Source organism: Lygodium microphyllum, chromosome 3 (genome assembly GCF_053477565.2).
Source record: "Lygodium microphyllum isolate KBCC chromosome 3, Lygodium_microphyllum_v1.1.10, whole genome shotgun sequence".
NCBI classification, from domain to species: domain Eukaryota; kingdom Viridiplantae; phylum Streptophyta; class Polypodiopsida; order Schizaeales; family Lygodiaceae; genus Lygodium; species Lygodium microphyllum.
In genome coordinates this window covers 77,235,790-77,255,503 of record NC_141137.1, presented here as the reverse complement: position 1 = coordinate 77,255,503, position 19,714 = coordinate 77,235,790, and the positions used below count along the sequence as shown (strand labels likewise).

At 43.7% G+C, this 19,714-nt stretch overlaps 1 protein-coding gene across 4 annotated transcripts in view; it reads right to left on the bottom strand.

The window, feature by feature from the left end:
- Positions 1-19,714, bottom strand: part of LOC148038528 (protein EMSY-LIKE 1-like) — a 99,895-nt gene that overhangs the window by 9,828 nt on the left and 70,353 nt on the right. The window contains exons 8-9 of one of the 4 annotated variants that reach the window (XM_087675435.1): positions 14,504-14,566; positions 14,266-14,332 (exon numbers count right to left, since the gene is read on the bottom strand). In XM_087675435.1, the coding sequence (XP_087531561.1) occupies positions 14,266-14,332; positions 14,504-14,566 (130 nt within the window). Of the gene's footprint in view, positions 1-14,228; positions 14,333-14,503; positions 14,567-19,714 lie in introns of all 4 variants that reach the window. The other 3 variants (XM_087675437.1, XM_087675436.1, XM_087675438.1) reach the window with 3 other exon arrangements.

Below are 19,714 nucleotides of genomic sequence, written 5' to 3'. Positions count from 1 at the left end.
GGCAAATTGACACCAAAATTCACCTAGAATCTAACAAGTGTAACTTGTTACACTTTTGCCTTTAACACCCATCTTTTTCACAGGGTCCTTGGGCCTTCAACTGTAAAAAAAAGTAGCTTGCACCTCACATGTGCAACACATGTGCATCTTTTAATTGCACATTTGATTAATCCTTTAATCAAATGTCAATTAAACATAAGCAAAGCATCAAATTTTCACATCCTCGTGACAGACCACCCCCTTGAAATCCTTGCAATCGTCCTCAATTGCACTGTAATGTGTCAAAAGAAACAATACTGCACTAGAATTTCCACAAGGCATCGTAGTCAACACAACATTGGCCACTGCTGGCTAACTATCTCATATGCCCACCATTTGCTGAAAATTTCCAGCCAGCATAAACATAGCATAAAGCTCAACAATAATCCAAAACTATCGCCAGAAACTCATCGGATGCATCCCAAACTCTTGTTTCTCAACAGTGCTGACTACACAACCATAGTAAAGCATAAACCAAGCCAAAACCATGGCTGAATTGTCAATGGCATTCAATACACATGCTGCTGTCCATAGAACCAGTTGAATACCACTGAAACTAATGATCATACACTGAAAACCAGCACTCGGTAATCAATCTCTCATGATCATAACCTGATGCAAATGTACAATTTCAGAGCTGCAGTGAAAACCATACCCATCTGCATACATACCATAGTGACTAGTACACTGAATAGTGACCTCATGGCAGATATACTGTCAGCACAGACACCTTGGATGCATGCTGAATACATCCGAGATCCACTATACACGAGAGCAGTCCATTCCTGGAGGAGTGGAAGTGCTACCTCCCCCTTGAGTATCAGGTGGTACTCTGGGCCCTTGCCCTGCTGAACCTGAAAGAGCCCGATCCAAGGTCGGCTCTAACTGAAAGGCATCAAGGTAAAGCTGCAACAACTAAGGATGGTCTGCCAAGTCATCCTCTTCCATCCATTTAGCATCCATTGGTGAACAGTTGTGAAACTTCACCCAATAGCTTATGGAAGCTTTACCTTTGACCTCTTCTTTTTATGTGCAAAATCTGCTCAGATACCAATATCTTACTCAGCTCCTCTACATTGGACTGAATTTCAGTAGATACATCCTTAGGCACATCACCATAAAAATGCCTCAACAAGCTCACATGAAAGGCATAGTGTATCCACTAGTGTAGAGGCAATTTCCATGATAGCCAGCATTAAACGGAGCATTTGCATGACCAGTACTTATTTCTTGAGCCCCAAAAGCACGACGGGGTACCGATGCTTGCCCACATGCGTGATTTTGCACACCAAGCATCATACCGATGCCGCCATACATCGGATTATGCATTCCATGAGCCATACCAGAGTACATTGGGTTATGCAAGCCATGCATTGGTTGCTGAAAGTTATGGGAAGGTGTGCCATACATTCCCACATTCGGTCACTCACCCACCATAGCATGAAAATTTGTGCTATCACCAAAGTAAGCTGGCTGCCCTAAATTCTCATGCAAACCTTGTTGTCCAAAAACCATAGGATTATCATTTACATCATGAACTTGCATATGCATTTCTTGCCCAACTGGCACCAACTGCTTTTGACCATGAGCATCTTTAGGAGCCTCTTGAGAAGGCTTTGGCTTGTTCTTCGGTGCATCTTGCCGTCCCGAAGTTCTAGAAGAGGATTTTCTCTTCTTGCCCTTGTTGTCCTTCGTAGGAGTGTTCAAAAACCCAGTAAACTGAGGATCTTTTGCCAATTCAGCAAAGATATTGGCTATTGCCCTCATTCGATTCTTTAATACATCATCAAATTCCATTTCCCCTTGCTGATCATCATCATCTTTCTGCATTGAGGGTCCAACATCTTGGCCTTAAGCCACATTTTCAGCATGTTGTCCATGATTCGTGCCTTGTCCAAGATCAGGCATTGCATTTCCTTCTTCCCCATGTGAATGTGGATCATGACAGGCATCATTACTGCTTGATTGCATCCCACTGTATGAAGACATCTTGCTGTAATTTCTCAGCTGAGCACAAGGATCAACACTAGCACAAAGTTTTGGCTTGCAATCAGGTGCCTCGGGCCCACCAAATCAAGAGATTTGATATATCCCGGCAATGGAACCATGAAACCAGCCTTCCTTCTTGGAATGGGTGGTGATAACCTGATTTAAGAGTTAATTACAGCAATAAATAAATACACATAAAACGAAATACACACTTTACCATAACATTCTTGAGCAATAGACTCCCTGTTGGCCCCAAAACTGGCGCCCCATGCGGTATTTCTTTAGCTTTCATTCAATTGGAAGGAGTACAACTTGAGATTCTTCAATCTCCTCCTGCTAACCAATTGCTCTTGCTGTCATAAATGACCAGCAAGCCTTTTGGGTCATTTGCCCCTTGATTCACTCAGGACTTCTTCTCCAATTTGACCCCTGGCTGGCCAAATGCTGCCCCAAATCAATTCGGGATGGGCTGGCTCCTGAAATCCCTTGATAATCTTCAATTATCAGCTGCTGATTTCAGCCCCTTGAGCCTTCAATCTCTGGCACGGATCCCAAGGTGGCTGCTAAACCCTAATTTCTGCTATAAATTAGGGTTTAATGCAGAAATTACAGATCAGCCCACCAAAAATGGCTGAAATCTCCTCCAAATGGCTAAGAATTGCTGAGAATGGCTGAGCATAGGCTGGAGGAGATGAGAGAATGCTGTAGAGAGAGAAAATTTTGAGATTTGTCGCTAAGAACTGATCAAAATCAGCTGCTGCCCTGTTGTACCAGCCCCAAACGGATGCACCAACAACAATAGGAGCATTAGAGACTGTGATCTTCAGGAGAAAGTGCATCAGCAACAATTGCCAGCTTCCCAAGGTCAAGAATATGCAATCTCCATCACCAAAATGGTCTTCAATGGCTGGGAATTGGCCCCAAGAGCTGGCAGCAACAGTCCAACACCTCTTTCCAACAACTCCAAAATGAAAAAACGAGATTTCCCTCTCCCTTCAGCCCTATTTAGCCTTTTCCCCACTTGCATGAGAAAGTTTTACCAAGTGGCAACTTTCTTAATCCATTTTCAGCAATTTTCATCCATTTAATTAGTTTTCATAATTAATGAATTTTGAAAATTAATTCAGCCCTTAATCCATGCCCAAAAAATTGACCTTGCCCATCCAAAAATTAATTGGCTAGGCCATTTGCAACCCAAAGTGGTTCCATACATTAATTGACCCTTGGACAAGCATTAATCCATTAATTAATGCCTAGTCCCTAATGTCACCACTGACACATAATGGCCAATTAATGGTCCTAGGGACAAACTAACACCAATATTCACCTAGAATCTAACAAGTGTAACTTGTTACAACTTTTGCCTTTAACACCCACCTTTTTCACAGGGTCCTTGGGCCTTTAAATGTAAAAAAAGTAGCTTGCACCTCACATGTGCAACACATGTGCATCTTTCAATTGCACATTTGATTAATCCTTTAATCAAATGTCAATTAAACATAAGCAAGGCATCAAATTTTCACATCCTCGTGACAGCTGGCTTGGCGTCATTTGGTGCTGCAAGAGCCAATGGTGCTCCCCTTCCGAAGAAGTTTAGCGGCCTATTCACTAGGTATGGTTGATTATATGGTCACGAGTACGGGAGTCTCCTCGGCAGTCTGCAATGCATGGCATCTTGGTTAAACCTACCACAATTGGCACAACGTCAGGACCAAGAATCCTGACACTCAGCTGGCAAGTGGTTTGCGCCACAATACACCCATTAGACGTGAGGGTGTGTTGATCGTCTCGTTATTTCTTGTAATCTAGCTAGCTCCATCCTCATCTCCACTAGCTCCTGGCTTGAGTCAGTGTCCTTGCCTTTATCCTGAGTACTTGGGCCTGATATTTCGCTTGTTGTTGAAGCTCTCTCGAGATTCCTAGAGGTAGTCTCTTCTCGATTCGAGCTCCTGAAATTTCTCTCCTTGAGTTGGTCGTCCACTCTAATGGCCTCTTCAAAGACCCTCGTTAGCACGTCTTGCTGTAAGCTCGAGTTGCCGACTAAGGCCTCGTAGAGCTCTTCGCTTCATATTCCATTAATGAATACTGTGAACACTACTCTCTCGGTTGGTCACTAGTCAGTAGGAATTCTCTTGAAGAGACTCCTCACATGGGTCACGTAATCACGGATATCCTCCTTATCCCTCTGCTTGACATTCATCACCCGTACTAGCAGGTTATCAAAGTACCCATGCTCAGAGAATCTCTTAATGAAGAGACTCTTGAGGTTGTTAAAGTCAGTTCACTTGGCAGCATCTAGACTCATGTACCAAGTTCTACCCTTGTCTCCTAAGCACAGACCAAAAGCTTACCAGCACAAAGTAAGATCAGTGAGGCCATTGGCCTTGCAGAATTGCTCAAACAGCTCTACGGAGCTATATGGTTCATCGTTAGGTTGGCACTTGTCTAGCTACATTGCCATTATCGGGATTTTATACTGGCTCTTGGAGCCCTAAGTAACTCCTAATCTTGCAAGCAACAAGATTGCCATTGCAATGGTACTTCGCTCGGTGGAAGCGTTGTCCAACAATTGCTTCGTGAGAAGCTCACTCAACATAAGATCTCCCTCTAGCACTCTTTCCTTCTCGGCATCCAGGCCCATCCTATTTCTACTTGCTAGCGCTAGCACCCACTAAATTTTACGCACTTCCATGTTCTGCCGCAAACTCCAGGCTTGTTGTTCCTGATTGTAGGTCACTAGACTTCGCAAAGCTTTGAGCGCTAGTCTCCTCTCCTCTCCTAGGTCCGCCTTAACATCCTTGAATGTCCTGCCATGGTGGTCTATCCGGGCCTATAGATCGTAATTGGTGACCGACCGCTGGATTTCGGTCGAGAGACCTCCTAGATCAAGCTTCTCCTCCCATCTGTGGTTAGTGCTTATTTTAGCCATGTCTGCGGTCTCTCTCTCCACCAAATTGTCAATGAGGTTGATTAGATCGGGTAGATCCACTCCTCCAATGGTGACTATTTCTCTTGGATACCCTGCTGCGTCTTTTGCTTGGTCCTACGCTTGGGGTTTCGATCACCCGACTATGTCTCCATATCTCCTCCTACTAGTGGGTTCGTTCTTGGATTATGTCTAGGTGAGTTCCTTGTTATTTACAAGCACTTCTCAACTTACAGTCACTCAGCATGTGTGGGTGTGCTCTTTTGTGCACTATGCACAGTCAGGCTTTCGGCTCTTACCAAGTGAACTTCAAGTACTGAAAACAGTACGAGTGTGAAGACAAGATGACTATTTAGCTTCTACACTCCTGCTTATACTCATGGCCTGATGGGGTGCTAAGCTCGGTTCTTGGCCTTCCTTGCCACTTGTTAGGATCTACGCCGTGTCGTTCAGCTTATTCAGGGTCAATTTGGGGTCTTACAATCAATCTACAGCACTAAGCACGTCAAGCTTGTGGAAATGTACTGCTGCATGATTCCTGGCCGTTTAGCTACGATTTCTAGTCTATAATTGTTTGTAAGGTGTTCAGTGAGTTCTCCCAATGCGGGTCACCCTCTTCATTGGTTGGGATTTGTTAAATTTCTAGATTTTGTCTCTCAAGCTGTGTCTGATTTACCAGAGTCCGATTCTGAAAATCGGACGTCCGATTTACCAATGTCCGATTTAGGTTGTGTCAAATTCTAGGAATCAGACAAGGTCAGGTCCGATTGTCACAATCGGACAAGGTGTGTCCAATCGGACAGCGTGGAGTGGTCCAATTTTGGTATGTCCGATTCTAGGAATCGGATAGGGGTGCTTGGTCCGGTTCTGGTTGGTGTCTGATCGGACAGGTCGTTGGGTCCAATTCTATGGTTTAATTATTGTGATCGGACGGTCTAGCCTCCGATCAGACGAGGTGGTGTGTCTGATTTCCACTTGTCTGATTCCCAAAATCGGACAAGGGTGGGTTATCCGAGTGGTGATGTGGCAGGGTCCGATTCTAGTGGTCCGATTTTCCGAATCGGACGAGGTCTTTGGTTCGAGCATCCGGTTCTCGGAATTGGACACTAATACGGACGTTCGATTCCAGCTGCCGAAACGACAACTCGAGCACGATTCGATCAAACACCATTGGTACGAACAATGCTAGACCTCTAGATTTTCAAGAACACAACTAGGGAAGTGGAGGAAGGGTCTCATATACCTGGATGTCATGAAAACCTCCGGTCAAGCTCGATCGATCCGTTGGCAAGTAGGGGCCTCCAAGCTCTCTCTTTTTTTTTTCGTAAAAGGTAATTGTATTAATTACGAAAAAGTACAAGATTACTTGATTACAAGATACATGACGACAATCTAAGTCATCATGTGAAGAGGTTCTAAGTACTACAAGTTACAACGTCATGGCAAAGATGCAGAGGAAATTGCCATATGCCAGGGACGTAAGTCCTCCCTAGAGAGCAAATCAGAATGCCGGAGAAGATCCAACTGCCAATACAAGAGGCCCTTAAGCCTTGCAATATGCCGCTGAACATTATAGGCGGAGTCAAAAAGAAAAGCATTCCGAATGGTCCAGTTATGCCAACAGCCCCAATATCGAAGAAAATGATACACGAGCTTCATATGTGGCTGTGCAGGAGTGGGGTATTTGGGCTGCCCGAAAACCCAATCAAAGGGGCGCAGGGTGAAACCAACCACTCCTTGCCAAACAGCCGACAAAAATAACCAGACTTTCTTTGCGATGGGGCAAGAAATAAATCGGTGGCGGGCGGATTCCACAGGAGTGGTGCAAAAGAAACAGTGGCCATTGGAGATTCGTCGCTTGGAAAGAGCCGAAGCAAGCGGAAGACCACCAATCATCACTCTCCAAAGAAAGACTTTACATTTGAAGGGTGTCTTGTTCAACCAGCCCGCCATCAGAGTTTCCCTCCACCATGACCGGGATTTACGTAATCCCCATAAAGCATTCGCTTTGGTAACGAGCCATTGATGATCTTTAATCAGAATATGATACACTCGGTTAGCAGAAGCTTTGCTTAAAGTCAGCCGGCCTTGTAGGTCCCAATCCTGCCAGGGATGATCCGAAGCAAGGGCAGGAAAGGGTTGTCTGCTTTGGAGCACCCTCAAAAGCTGTTCCCATAAAGGCCTATATCCACGAGGGATCCTGAAAAGCCTCCTAGCTGTATGAAAAGATATGAGCACATTGCGACTAGCAAGGGTGGCATCCGCAACTGAAGACAAGCCCAAACGGGCCATCCGGTTGAATTGTGGTCTAAGTTCATGTTTACCTTCCCATGCAAGTAAACGCGAGACTGCCAGCAACTCCAATTGAAAAGAGTTAGTAGCTAAGCGATCCTCCGCTGGATGCCACTGAGCCTTCTGGAGGACCTGTTTCCAGGAACACACCAAATGAGTAAGCAGCGACGAAGAAGAACTGGAGAACCGCGAATCAGCATTAAGAACATGCCACCAAGAACTCCGGATTTGGGTATTGCCATGCAGAAGCCCATGGCCCTCAAGGAAATAACGGGCTATATCGACCCATGGATGATGATCCGAGCACATGGCGCGGAAAAGCGACCAACGGAGTGTCTGCATGTGAGTTTGGGCATCTAAAATAGCTCCGCCACCCATGCGTTTGGGGGTGCACGCATGCGACCAAGAGATCCAGGAAATACCTGCATGCAATGAGTCCTTCTTCCATAGCATGAAACGAATAGACTGAGTAAGAGCATTCAGAGTCGTAGTAGTCCAGGGCAACAATGGCAAGAAATATATAAGCATTGGCAACATAATTGTCTGGGCCACTTTGAGGCGAACATGAAAAGGCCAGGCTTGAGATTTCCAATACATAAACTTAGCCACCATTTTCTGAGAAATCCACTGCAGAAGCTGCTTTGGGGGAACATCAACACCCAAAGGGTACCCAAGGTGCCTGACAATGGAGCCACGAGGAACAACCAGACCCTGCCAGTCCAAGGACTGCAAATCCGACTCCGTGCAGCTGAGAATGGCTGATTTGAGCGCATTGATACGAAGGCCGGACGCCTGACCAAAGAGGCCCCAAACATCCAATGCTCTTTGAAGGTTATCCTTGTCCGCACGCAAAATCATAAAAGTATCATCCGCCAGGGATTGGCTAATGAAGTGTTGTCCTGTAGGAAGCGACAGTCCGGCCAACTGAGAAGAGGCTGCCATATGAGATAACATCGAAAGAACTGGATGTGCCGCAAGGGAAAAAAATAGAGGGCTTAAAGGGCACCCTTGTCTGACAGAGCGGGCAAGGACAAATGGCTCAGTAACACCTCCGTTCAGCATGACCCGCGAAGACGCTGCAGCGCTAATGGTGTATATTAGACGAGACATCCGAGGACCAAAGCCCATAGCAGACATAAGTTCAGCAACGAAAGACCAGTCCAGATAGTCAAAAGCCTTTTCCAGGTCCAGTTGAATCAGTACTACCTCCTGATTGGAATGCCTGGCATAATCAATTGCCAGTTGAGCATTCAATACATTGTGCAGAATATTTTGGCCCTTAATGAAACCATACTGTAGAGGGTGCACAATGGCCGGGAGATGCTTATGGATCCGATTTGCCATTACTTTGGAAAAGATTTTGTACATTGAACCCATCAAAGAAATTGGGCGCCACTGTGTCAACTTAGATGGCGAAGGAGCTTTTGGAAGCAGTTTAATAAGGCCTTCTTTCCATGAGGAAGGCATGATCCCCGTTTCCCACACCTGCTGAAACAGAGCCTGCAAAGGTTTCGCCAGTTGGGTAGCAAAAGCTTCAAAGAACTCATTGGTGAGACCATCTCCTACCTAACTCAAGCTCCAGTTTGGGGATAAAACCCTTATTTCGATGCTCAATTTGAAGCACGCAAGCGCTCAAGCTTGAATCGGTTGGTTTCGGCAACGGAACCAAAATGTAAAGGGAGCTCTCACTCAACCGCCAAGACCCACGGACCACTTACTCCTTCAAGCGTTTCAAGCAAGCACTAATGGCTACCTCTCACATAGCCAACGCGCTATCCCTCTCTATGAGTGTAGTGAGCTTACCTTGATGCCCGATTGAGTTGCTTTCTCTCTCAAGCACTCCGATAGCTCTACGATTCGTGATACAAGCTCAAGCATCCCTCAAGCCTCTTCCTCCAAGCTCCATCCTCGATAGCCACATGCGAGACGAGAGAAGAGAAGAAGAAGAGAGGAGATGGTGGAGGGCTTCACCTCCAAGATCCCTCACCCTCACTCACTCACTCCCTCACTCACTCACTCACACTCCCTCCCTCAAGCACTCACAAGCAAGCAAGCAAGATAAGAGAAGGAGAGAAGAAGAAGAGTCCACTTTGCCACACACCAAAGAATGAGCTTCTCATTCTCTTTTTGAGTTTATATTCAAAGCCCTCATCCCTTTGGACACCCATCCCCTTATTTACATGACCGGCCATCATGACAAGATTCTATTTTCCCATTCCCGTCTAGTTGCTCTTTCTCTTTATCCATGTCCTTCTACCCTTTACAATTTGCACAGGAGGGAGCCTGGTGCTCTTTTACAAAATTTTGGTAACGCCTTTGCATTTTAAAAATGTACTTTTGCCTTTGACTTAGCTTTTGAGGCCACCCTCGCACTTTCGGCCATTTCCCTTCTTGCTCCACCTCTTTTAGTCACCTCTTTTACTGACCCAACTTGCGCTTTTCCGCTTTTTCTGCTTTCTTCTTGTGGTGAGGTTAACACTTATGGTTTTGACAATGATTATGATTCATGTGTGTGGATCGTACTAATGAAGTGACTGGAATTTTAGACATGCAAAGGATATGAGCATAGTTAAGCAATAGGTGCATATGTTGTTTGACTATGATGTTGATATGTATTCTAGTAGTGGCAAGGGATGCTTTTTGGCACATTGCCATGCAATTAAGGGTGATTGCTAGGATTTCAAGAATGAGACCTATGATGAGGATGTGAAATTTTAATGCTTTGCTTAGCATTTACTTAAGTTGTTCATCAACTGTGCAAATATAAGTTGCACATGTAATTTATAAGTTTGCACATGTAATGTGCAAGTTAGTTATTTCACAATAACGGGCCAAGGACCTCAAGATGTCAATAAGTGTCAAAGGAAAAGGTTGTAATAAGTTATATTAGTTAGATACTTGGTGGTACTTAAGTGTTTAATTTTGGCCTAGAAGATTTTATTAGTCATCAACATGAATGGTGACATTAGGAACTAATTTGTTAAATAATTCCATTTCAAGGACTAATAAATTTCATTTCAAGGACTAATAATTCCATTTCAAGGACTAATAAATTCTTAGGAATGCTTGGACGACAAATTGGCCTAGCCAATAATCAATTCAATTGTTGGTGGATATAGTTAATTTTTTGAGAAAGAATTAATCGTTAAATTAATTTTCATTTGCTTGGCTAAAAATTGTTGAAAAATGCATTTAGAAGGCTGTCACTTCGCAAAACTTACCATGCAAGTGAGGGAAAGGCTATTAGAGGCTATTGGATCATCATTCCAATGTGGTAGAGATTGGGAGAGGAAGAGAGGAGAGGTGTTGTTCCAATTTTTCTAGCCATTGGTGATTAGCCCAACCATTGAAGGCTGTCAAAGAGCTACCCCCAGATGATCTAGAGGCCATTGGAGGCAAGTAGCAACCATTGTAGGCTGTCTACAAGCGACAACAATTTTGGGGTCCACTAGGACAAGCAGCTGGCGGGGTTCTTGTTGATGGTGGGCTGCAGTCCATCAGCCATTCACAACTGCCCACATTAAATTAAGCCAATTTTGGCAATGAAACTTTGAAATTTCTCTCTCTCTCCAGCTTCCTCTCTATTCTCTCAGCCAAATTCGGTCCAAGAGGGTGCAATCGAAGAATTTCTTCTACTAAACCCTAATTTATAGCAAAAATTGGGGTTTACCAACCACCCTAGGAAGAGTGCTTAGAATTCAGGGACTACACTTGAAATTGAGCAACTGAAATTTGGGGATTTCAAAGAATTTCAAGAGACTAGCCATCCAAACAAGGTTTGGGGTAGAACTTGACATCCAAGGAGCAAATTGAAGGCAAATCCCCAAACAAAGAAAGGGAAAAGTTGGTTTAAAGGCTTGCTGATTGTTGTGGACAGCAAGGTGTATTAAAGATTAAAGGAGATCAAGTTGTATCTCAGTATACTTCAGTCTTTAGGAATACAAGTTAAAGAAATGCCGCTAGAAACACCAGTTTTGGGGCCAACAAGGTATCCATTGTCCAAGATTAAGTGGTAACATTTGCATTTTTAGTTCATGTGAACTTTATTGCTTTTTTTTATCAGTGCTTAATAAGGTTCAAGATGTATGTCTCAAGGATGGAATCTACCCTCAAAAGGTGGATCAACCATAACCTAGACAAGGGAATTCAGAAGTGTATGGGTACCTTATCAAGCAGGCCACTATGCCACATGCCAAGCACGTTGGTTATTGCTGATTATTTTAGTCATTTATATCCGAGATGGAAGGCTAGTTTCGTGGTTCCATTGTTGCTGGGATAGCATCAAATCCTGTGGTTTGGTGGGCTTAAGGCACCTAATTGAAGGTCAAATGTTTTTCTTTACTACTAATATTGTGTTCAGTCGAGCATTACAACAACAATGTGTTCTTATAGTGAGATGGGATCAAGTAGTGATGATGCATTTGAGTCTGAAAATTCACAAAGAGTTGGGGAAAATGAAATGCCTAATCTTGGACAAGACACACAACATGGATAGCAAGCTAAGAATGTGGGGATTGAACAAGAGGTGGGTTCTTCTATGCCTCTTGAAGCTAATGAATAGCAAGAGAAAGAGGAATTCCATGACCAATTTAATGATCCGCTAAGGATAGCAGCTGAAATGTTTTGTGCAATTGGCAAATGGTCCTCAATTTATGTGCTTTTTGAACTCCTTAAAGAAGAGAGCAAAATGCAAGGAGAGGAAATTGTCCTCTAGAGCTTCGGGCTAGCAAGATACACCGAAGGAAGAGCCAATGCAGCAGCATGATGTTTCAAATGTGGGTAATGAGCAAAAGCAAATGATGTGAGGGGGGCTCAAGGACCAAAGCCATCCACAACAATCACTAACTCTCATGGGAGCAGGCTGAGGGAGGGTATCAAAGAGTGCCATCCTTTGTGTACGGATTTGGAGTGCAACAATACCACCAAGAATGATAGCCGGGTTTCCCTAGAAAGATATGCCAGAGTTTGCAACACAACCTAAACACAATGAACTCAAACAAGAAAGCAAAATGCAAAAAGGAGAAGATGTATCTAATGAATGAATGAATGCTGAAATGAATGAATGAAGAAGGTACAATTGTGTGAGTGCTGGAGGAGCGGAGCTGTCCAACCACAATTAACTCTCATGGGAATGGGCCGAAGGGGAGTGTCGCAGAGTGTCATCCTCTGAGTACAGAATTCGAGTGCAACAATACCACCAAGAATGAAGTAGATGTGGTAGACTAGAGCTAAGACCAATGAAAATGCAGCAGCTGAGGACCGGGATGCTGAATCTGATGTCATGGATGCATCAGGCAGCAAAAATGTGGCTGTCTGAAGGATGTCCCACAATCGAGGGCAGCACCAGAGGCTGAAAATGTGGCTGTGCAGCAACCAAGTGACACTGATGATGGACAACAGCAGGGTGCAGATTAAATGCAGCAGATCTGGAGTGTCCAGCAGCTGGTGATAGTGGGAGAAGCCTCCAAACAGGCTGGCAGCAGTGGGTGGTAGGCTGGCAGCAGAGGCAACACCTCGAGGAGAAGTTGTCTAGAGGATGTCCTGCAATTCATGACAGCACCAGAGGCTAAAAATGCAGCTGTGCAGAGACAACATGACAGCTGATGATGACACCAGCATGCAGATGCAAATAAAGCAGATCTGGAGTGTCCAGCAGCCGGCAATAGTGGAAGAAGCCTCCAAACAGGCTAGTGGCAGCCAGGCAGTAGTGGGCAGCAGGTCGGCGGATAGGGCAGCACCTCAAAGAGAATGGATGATAGCACCAAGTGAGGGCGGCAGCCTATAACGGTGGGAACAGAAATCGGTGATGAGGGTAATAATGATGGAGTGATGATGATCAAGGTGATGGCACATGAAGAGGGATGAAAGTGGTGTGCATAGAAAGCCCCTTTTATAGAACATGGAACCAGAAAAAGCCTCATTTTATCACGCAAAAAAACAAAAATGCATTTTTGGGGTTGTACAATGAGCCAGGAAAATGCCAGCAAAACATGATATCTTGGAATCCAAATTTAGGTAGCTCAACATTCCTCCCTATGGACACACAAACTATAACACTTACATTTGTCCCATATTCACACTTTGACTGTGGCACTTCTCAAAATGCCGCTTTGAGATGTTTGTAAAAATTTCCCCCAATTTGGATATCATTAGTGAAATGGCGAATTTGCATTCAATCAAGTACAATCACAAACCCATGCTTGTTGCAAATCAAACTTCCAGCCTCAAAAGGCGACTATAATCCTAAATACTTGCTCTAGCAATGGGATCTCTTGAAACGTGTTTTGAAATGTTTCAATCTCTTGCAGTTCATACTTGTTCAGGTACTCCCACCTGATTGTGAAAAGGTCCTAGCTGATGATCATTGGGCTCCCTTTCCTTAACAAGCAGCCAGAAGTCTGTAGAAAAATAGGGCAAGAAATTTGCCTAATAGTGACCCTCTCCCCCCCCCCCCCCCCCAAAAACCAAAAAAAAAAAAAGAACACCTGAAAAGGTCCAGGCTCCCTTTTCCAAAAAGAGCCATCAGTGTGCAGAAAAACAAGGGTCAAGAATTTTGATAATGGTGACCCCAAGGCACTATTGGTAATGAATCGTGATGCTGATAACGATGATAAGAAAGTTGATCATGAAAATAACCTACACATATTTTGCCTGTTTATAGGCCTTCTATCAAGCAACATAAACATTGTGAATCATTCACTGTGTTCTCGTAAGTAAACATTCATACTAATCAGGGCCTATCTTGGCACGTTTTTCCTCTCAGCCAGTCAAATCATGTTCAAGAAACATTTGCTGTCTATGATTTCTTGAGTTGAAATGCTTTTCAATTTCAGGGTTTTCTTTATGCATGCATAAACCTATTAAAAACATAGTCATAACTTGAAGGCATGCAGGAAGCAGGCATTAAGGAAAGGGCACAACAACAGCAACATTCAAGACAATACAGAAAGAATTTCCATTTGAGAAGGAACTGCACAGCAACCTATGATAAACACCCTTTAAGTTGATATGTAACCAACCACTTTCCCCTTCATCTGAAGATTCGCCAACTTCACTTAATGCTTTTCTCAGTAGCTCTTCATGTTGCTGTCACGAAACCAGAAAATAAGGTTCATGTTGGCTTTAGAAGTTAAGGTCCTTTAAAGAGATCAAAACAGAAAGTAACCAAAGCCTGATAGGAATGATCATGCCAGCTCTTAGGATTATCTTCTTCATTCAGAGGACTTCAATGCTTTTAAAATATCTAGCAAGGATAACCTGTGCTCTACTTTTGATGCTTTGAATCTTAGACAAATCATCTTCCTCCACAATTTTGTCAACCTGGTGACAGATAGTTCACTATTATACACTTATGAACAGTGATATAAAGAAGTGTGAACCAATGATAACTTAGAGCAAACATCTAGCATAGCACTTGTCTAACCCTCAGTTTCTACCTAACAGTAAACACAATTTCTCCTGTAATATGAACCATAATCATTTTTGTAGGGCATAGACAAGTAATACTATAGTCTACATAGTCTTTTATTCAGTGCTCATGACTTGAGATTTTGAATATTCCAATTTATGTTAGCAAGACAACAGCACCTATAATCAATCATCCCCTTACACTTTGTTTTCAATAATGTGGCTAATTATATTACTTAGAAGATGTTTACAATGATGTACATGTGCTCAACAGACTAACTGGAGCTGAAACAAAGTCACAAAGCAATCATATCTACAAGCCTCTCAAGGCAGTCTCGGGGGTATAGGGGCAAGAAGCCACGGAGGAGGAGTATACTGCCACCTAGGGCTGCCCACTTGCATTGTGAAGAACAAGGTCATGACCACCCTAGGTAAGCAAAAAATGATGGAGGAGCTCCTAGCAAGCTCGAGGACTGGTCCCAACAACAACGTAGGGAATGGATGATGGAAGTCCAAAGCTTTGCCATGGTCGTGTATATTGAGAGGCACTCGCCACCAAAATCATCTATCAATGTGCCTTCCGAATGTGCCACCCTTTGAGGCTCCCAATGTTTCTGCCGATCTTAGCAGTGTAGGCCAACATAATTGCACTAGTACCACATACAAAAGGACTCATACTATACCATACTGTAGGTACCATAACGTATGTATTAGTACGATAAGATATCAACTTAATGGATATATCCCACACTTTGGGATGAGTTAAATGCTTCTTATGCCTATATGATTCTCATGGGATTATGTCGTTCAAGATTCAAACAACTTCTTTACCTTTTTTCACAGAAAAAAGAAAGGGATTTAAAGTAGCTTTTAGGAGAGAATAACATATCTTTACCGCAACATACCTTAAAATATCTTAAAATACCATTTAGTATTATATTTTATTGTACCATACTATATCGTACTTTCACACTTGACAACCATGTAGGCCAAGAAGCTTCGCAACTTCTTAGTAAATATTGTGGCCAGCCAAAGCCACTCTCATGGGTCCCACACAAGCTCATGAGAGCACAAGTCTCCCAATCCAAAGGCACCACTCCAAGAACTCAGCCCATGATACATAGGGGTCCAGCATCCAAGCCTTCCCTTGAAGCCCGTCAACACCCAAGCCTCTCCATGCTTGGCAGGCCCATGCAGGACATCTTAAGATGACCACGTTCCATGAGCACTTCCACACTGCACTTGAAGTGCATCTAGATTGTATCGAGTCTGTATACCATTTTGTACCTACTCACCTAGTTCACCATAACACTAGATAGTAGCTTAATTGGGACTTGGAAAACTTCCCAGACATTTTGTATGTAACCTTTTGGTCTCATAGGCCAACTTGGCCTTTTGTAGATGTTAATATAACTCTCTCTCTCTCTCTTTTTTTTTTCATAATGGATGTTATATTTATAAAGTACTATACAACAAAAGAGTTACAAAAGTCATGGCAAAGACGCCGAGGAAATTGCCATATGCCAGGGAAGTAAGTCCTCCTGAGGGAGTAAGTCAGAGTGCCGAATGAGATCTATCTGCCAATGCAAGAGACCTTTAAGCCTCGCAATATGTCCCTGAACATTAGAGGCTAAGTCAAAAAGAAAAGCATTCCAAATGGTCCAATTGTGCCAGCAGCCCCAGTATCTAAGAAAGTGGAACAAGATCTTCATATGCGATTGTGCCGATGTGGGGTATTTGGGCCGTACAAAAACCCAATCAAAAGGGCTTAGCGAGAAACCAACCACTGCGCGCCAAACCACCGATAAGAGTGACCAAATTTTCTTAGCGAGAGGGCAAGAAATAAATCGATGACGGGCCGATTCCACACTGGTGGTGCAAAAGAAACAATTTCTGTTAGAGATTCGAGGTTTGGAAAGGGCTAAAGCAAGAGGAAGACCACCAATCATCACCCTCCAAAGAAAGACCTTGCATTTGAATGGTGTCTTGTTCAACCAGCCCTCCATCACAATTGCCTTCCACCATGACTGAGATTTGCGCAATCCCCATACAGTATTAGCTTTAGTAACCAGCCATTGATGATCTTTGATTAGAAGATGATACACCTGGTTAGTTGAGGCCTTTTCCAAATTCAGCCGACCTGCAAGGTCCCAGTCTTGTCAGGGACGATCCAAAGCTAGGGCAGGAAAGGGTTGTCTGCTCTGGAGCACCAGCAAAAACTGTTCCCATAAATCACGGTATCCACGAGGGATCCTGAAAAGCCTCCTAGCTGTACGAAACGATATCAACACATTGCGACTGGCAAGGGTGGCATCTACAACTAAAGTCAAGCCCGAACATGCCATGCGGTTAAATTTTGGTCTGAGCTCATGTTTGCCTTCCCAAGAAAGTAATCGCGAGACTGCCAACAATTCCAATTGAAAAGAGTTAGTATCTAAGCCTTCTGGAGAACCAATTTCCAAGAGCATACCAAATGAGCAAGCAGGGATGAAGAAGAACTAGAAAACCGAGAGTTTGCATTAAGAACATGCCACTAGAAGCTCCGAATTTGAGTATTACCATGCACAAGCCCGTGATCCTCAAGAAAGTAACGGACTATAAAGACCCACGGGTGATGATCCAAGCACATGGCATGAAAAAGAGACCAACGAAGTGCCAGCATATGAGTTTCAGCATTCAAAATAGCCCCACCACCCATGCGTTTGGGGGTACATGCATGCGACCAAGAAATCCATGAAATGCCTGCATGCAAGGAGTCCTTCTTCCATAACATGAAACGAATGTACTGAGTAAGAGCATTCAATGTAGTAGTAGTCCAAGGCAGCAATGGCAAGAAATATGTGAGCATTGGCAACATAATTGTCTAAGCCACTTTAAGGAGAACATGGAAGGGCCAAGCCTGCGACTTCCAATACAGAAACTTAGCTGTCAGTTTCTGTGAAATCCACTCTAGTAGTTGCTTTGGCCGAACATCAACACCCAAAGGGTACCCAAGATACCTGACAATGGAACCATGGGGAACAACCATTCCCTGCCAGTCCAATGACTGTAAATCTGACTCCGTGCAACTGAGAATGGATGATTTCAAAGCATTGATATGAAGACCAGAAGCATGACCAAAGAGAGTCCAAACATCTAATGCTTTGCGAAGATTATCCTTGTCCGCACGCAAAATCATAAAGCTGTCATCAGCCAAGGATTGACTAATGAAGTGTTGTCCAAAAGGAAGAGACAATCAAGCCAACTGAGTAGAAGCTGCCATATGAGATAACATCGAAAGAACCGGATGAGTCGCAAGGGCAAAGAAGAGAGGACTCAAAGGGCAACCCTGTCTCACAGAGCGTGCAAGGACAAATGGCTCGGTAACACCACCATTTAGCATAACTCGCAAAGAAGCCGCAGCACTAATGGTGTAGATCAAACGAGACATCCAAGTACCAAAGCCCATAGTAGACATAAGTTCTGCAATGAAGGACCAGTCTAAAAAATCAAAAGCCTTTTCCAGGTCCAATTGAATCAATACCACCTCCTAATTAGAGTGCCGTGCATAGTCAATAGCCATTTGCACATTTAAGATATTATGCAGAATGTTTCGACCCTTAATGAAACCATATTGAAGAGGATCCACAATGGCAGGAAGATGCTTATGGAGCCGATTCGCCATCACTTTGGAAAAGATTTTATACATCGAACCCATCAAAGAAATTGGTCGCCAATGTTTCAACATTGACGGCGAAGGAACTTTTGGAAGCAGTTTGATAAGACCTTTCCATGAGGAAGGCATGAACCCCGTTTCCCAAACCTGCTGAAACATAGCCGTCAATTGGTTTCACCAGTTGGGTAGCAAAGACCTCAAAGAATTCATTGGTGAGACCATCCCAACCGGGACTTTTATCCTTGGGCAAGTATAACAAAACATCCATAACCTCCGCCTCACCAATATCTCGTATTTTCTCGAGCAGGAGATGCATGTAGAGCTCGAAAGAACTTATGAGTCTGACAAGTACTATCTTGCAAATTCTCCGTCAAATTTTGCAATTTGGCCTGCTGATAAGATTTCAACTGAAACTCTTTAATAAGATCAGCCAAACGCATAGCTAGTGGCAGCAGAAATGAATCATCCGGAGTCTCCACCAGTAGAGAACGAACCAAAGCCAGTAAATCCTCCGTTGCTTGTCGGTGCCGCCGACAAAGAGAGGCATAATGGATCCCATACTGCCGAATAACCCACTGCACATTAGAGAGCAATCGTTCAAAAGAAGCATTGCCCTCAGAGGAGAAGTCCAATAAAAATCTATCAATCAATTGCTGCATGTAGCCCCGAAAGATTGAATGCTTCAAATAAGACGAATTGAAACGCAAAGGGAGTCTATCTAGAAATTGCTTAAAAGGTGCAATGGGTTGTGCACGCATCTCAAGCTGTAGAGGAAAATGGTCCGACAAGGCATATTGCTGCAACACTTTCATTTCCAACATCTCAGAAAGAAAATCATCATCCTGCATGATGTACATGCGGTCCAACCGCGACCATGTAGTTGTATACTGCGCAGAATGGAAAGTAAACCCTATAGAAGAAGGGTGTAGCCATGACCAGAGATCTTGCTTAAGTACGGCAAGAGCAAACGCATTCCACACACAGCTTTCCAAAGCGTCCATCGCCGAATGCTCTAATGTGGACTGTGAAGAATCAACACACATATTAAAATCCCCCATCAAAAAACCCCATCTGCCAAGTGACAAAGCGGTCTGCAAAGTATTCCAAAAATCCCAGCGGGATAATGGGTCATTTGGAGCATAGAGGCCAAGTAACCATAAGATCTCTCCTTCAAATAAAACTTCAATCACCACAAAATGACCATATACATCATTTTTTATAAGAACAGGCTGTATTTCTCATGTACAATCATAACCACACCAGAATAGTGCATGGCATGTGTCCCTGCATAAAACAAGTGAAACCCATGGCAATCCACAACTTTTCCTACTTCACCGTGACTCTTGTGCTCAACAGCACAGAAGACATCCCACTGATTCTCATGCAATATAGTCCACATGGCATGT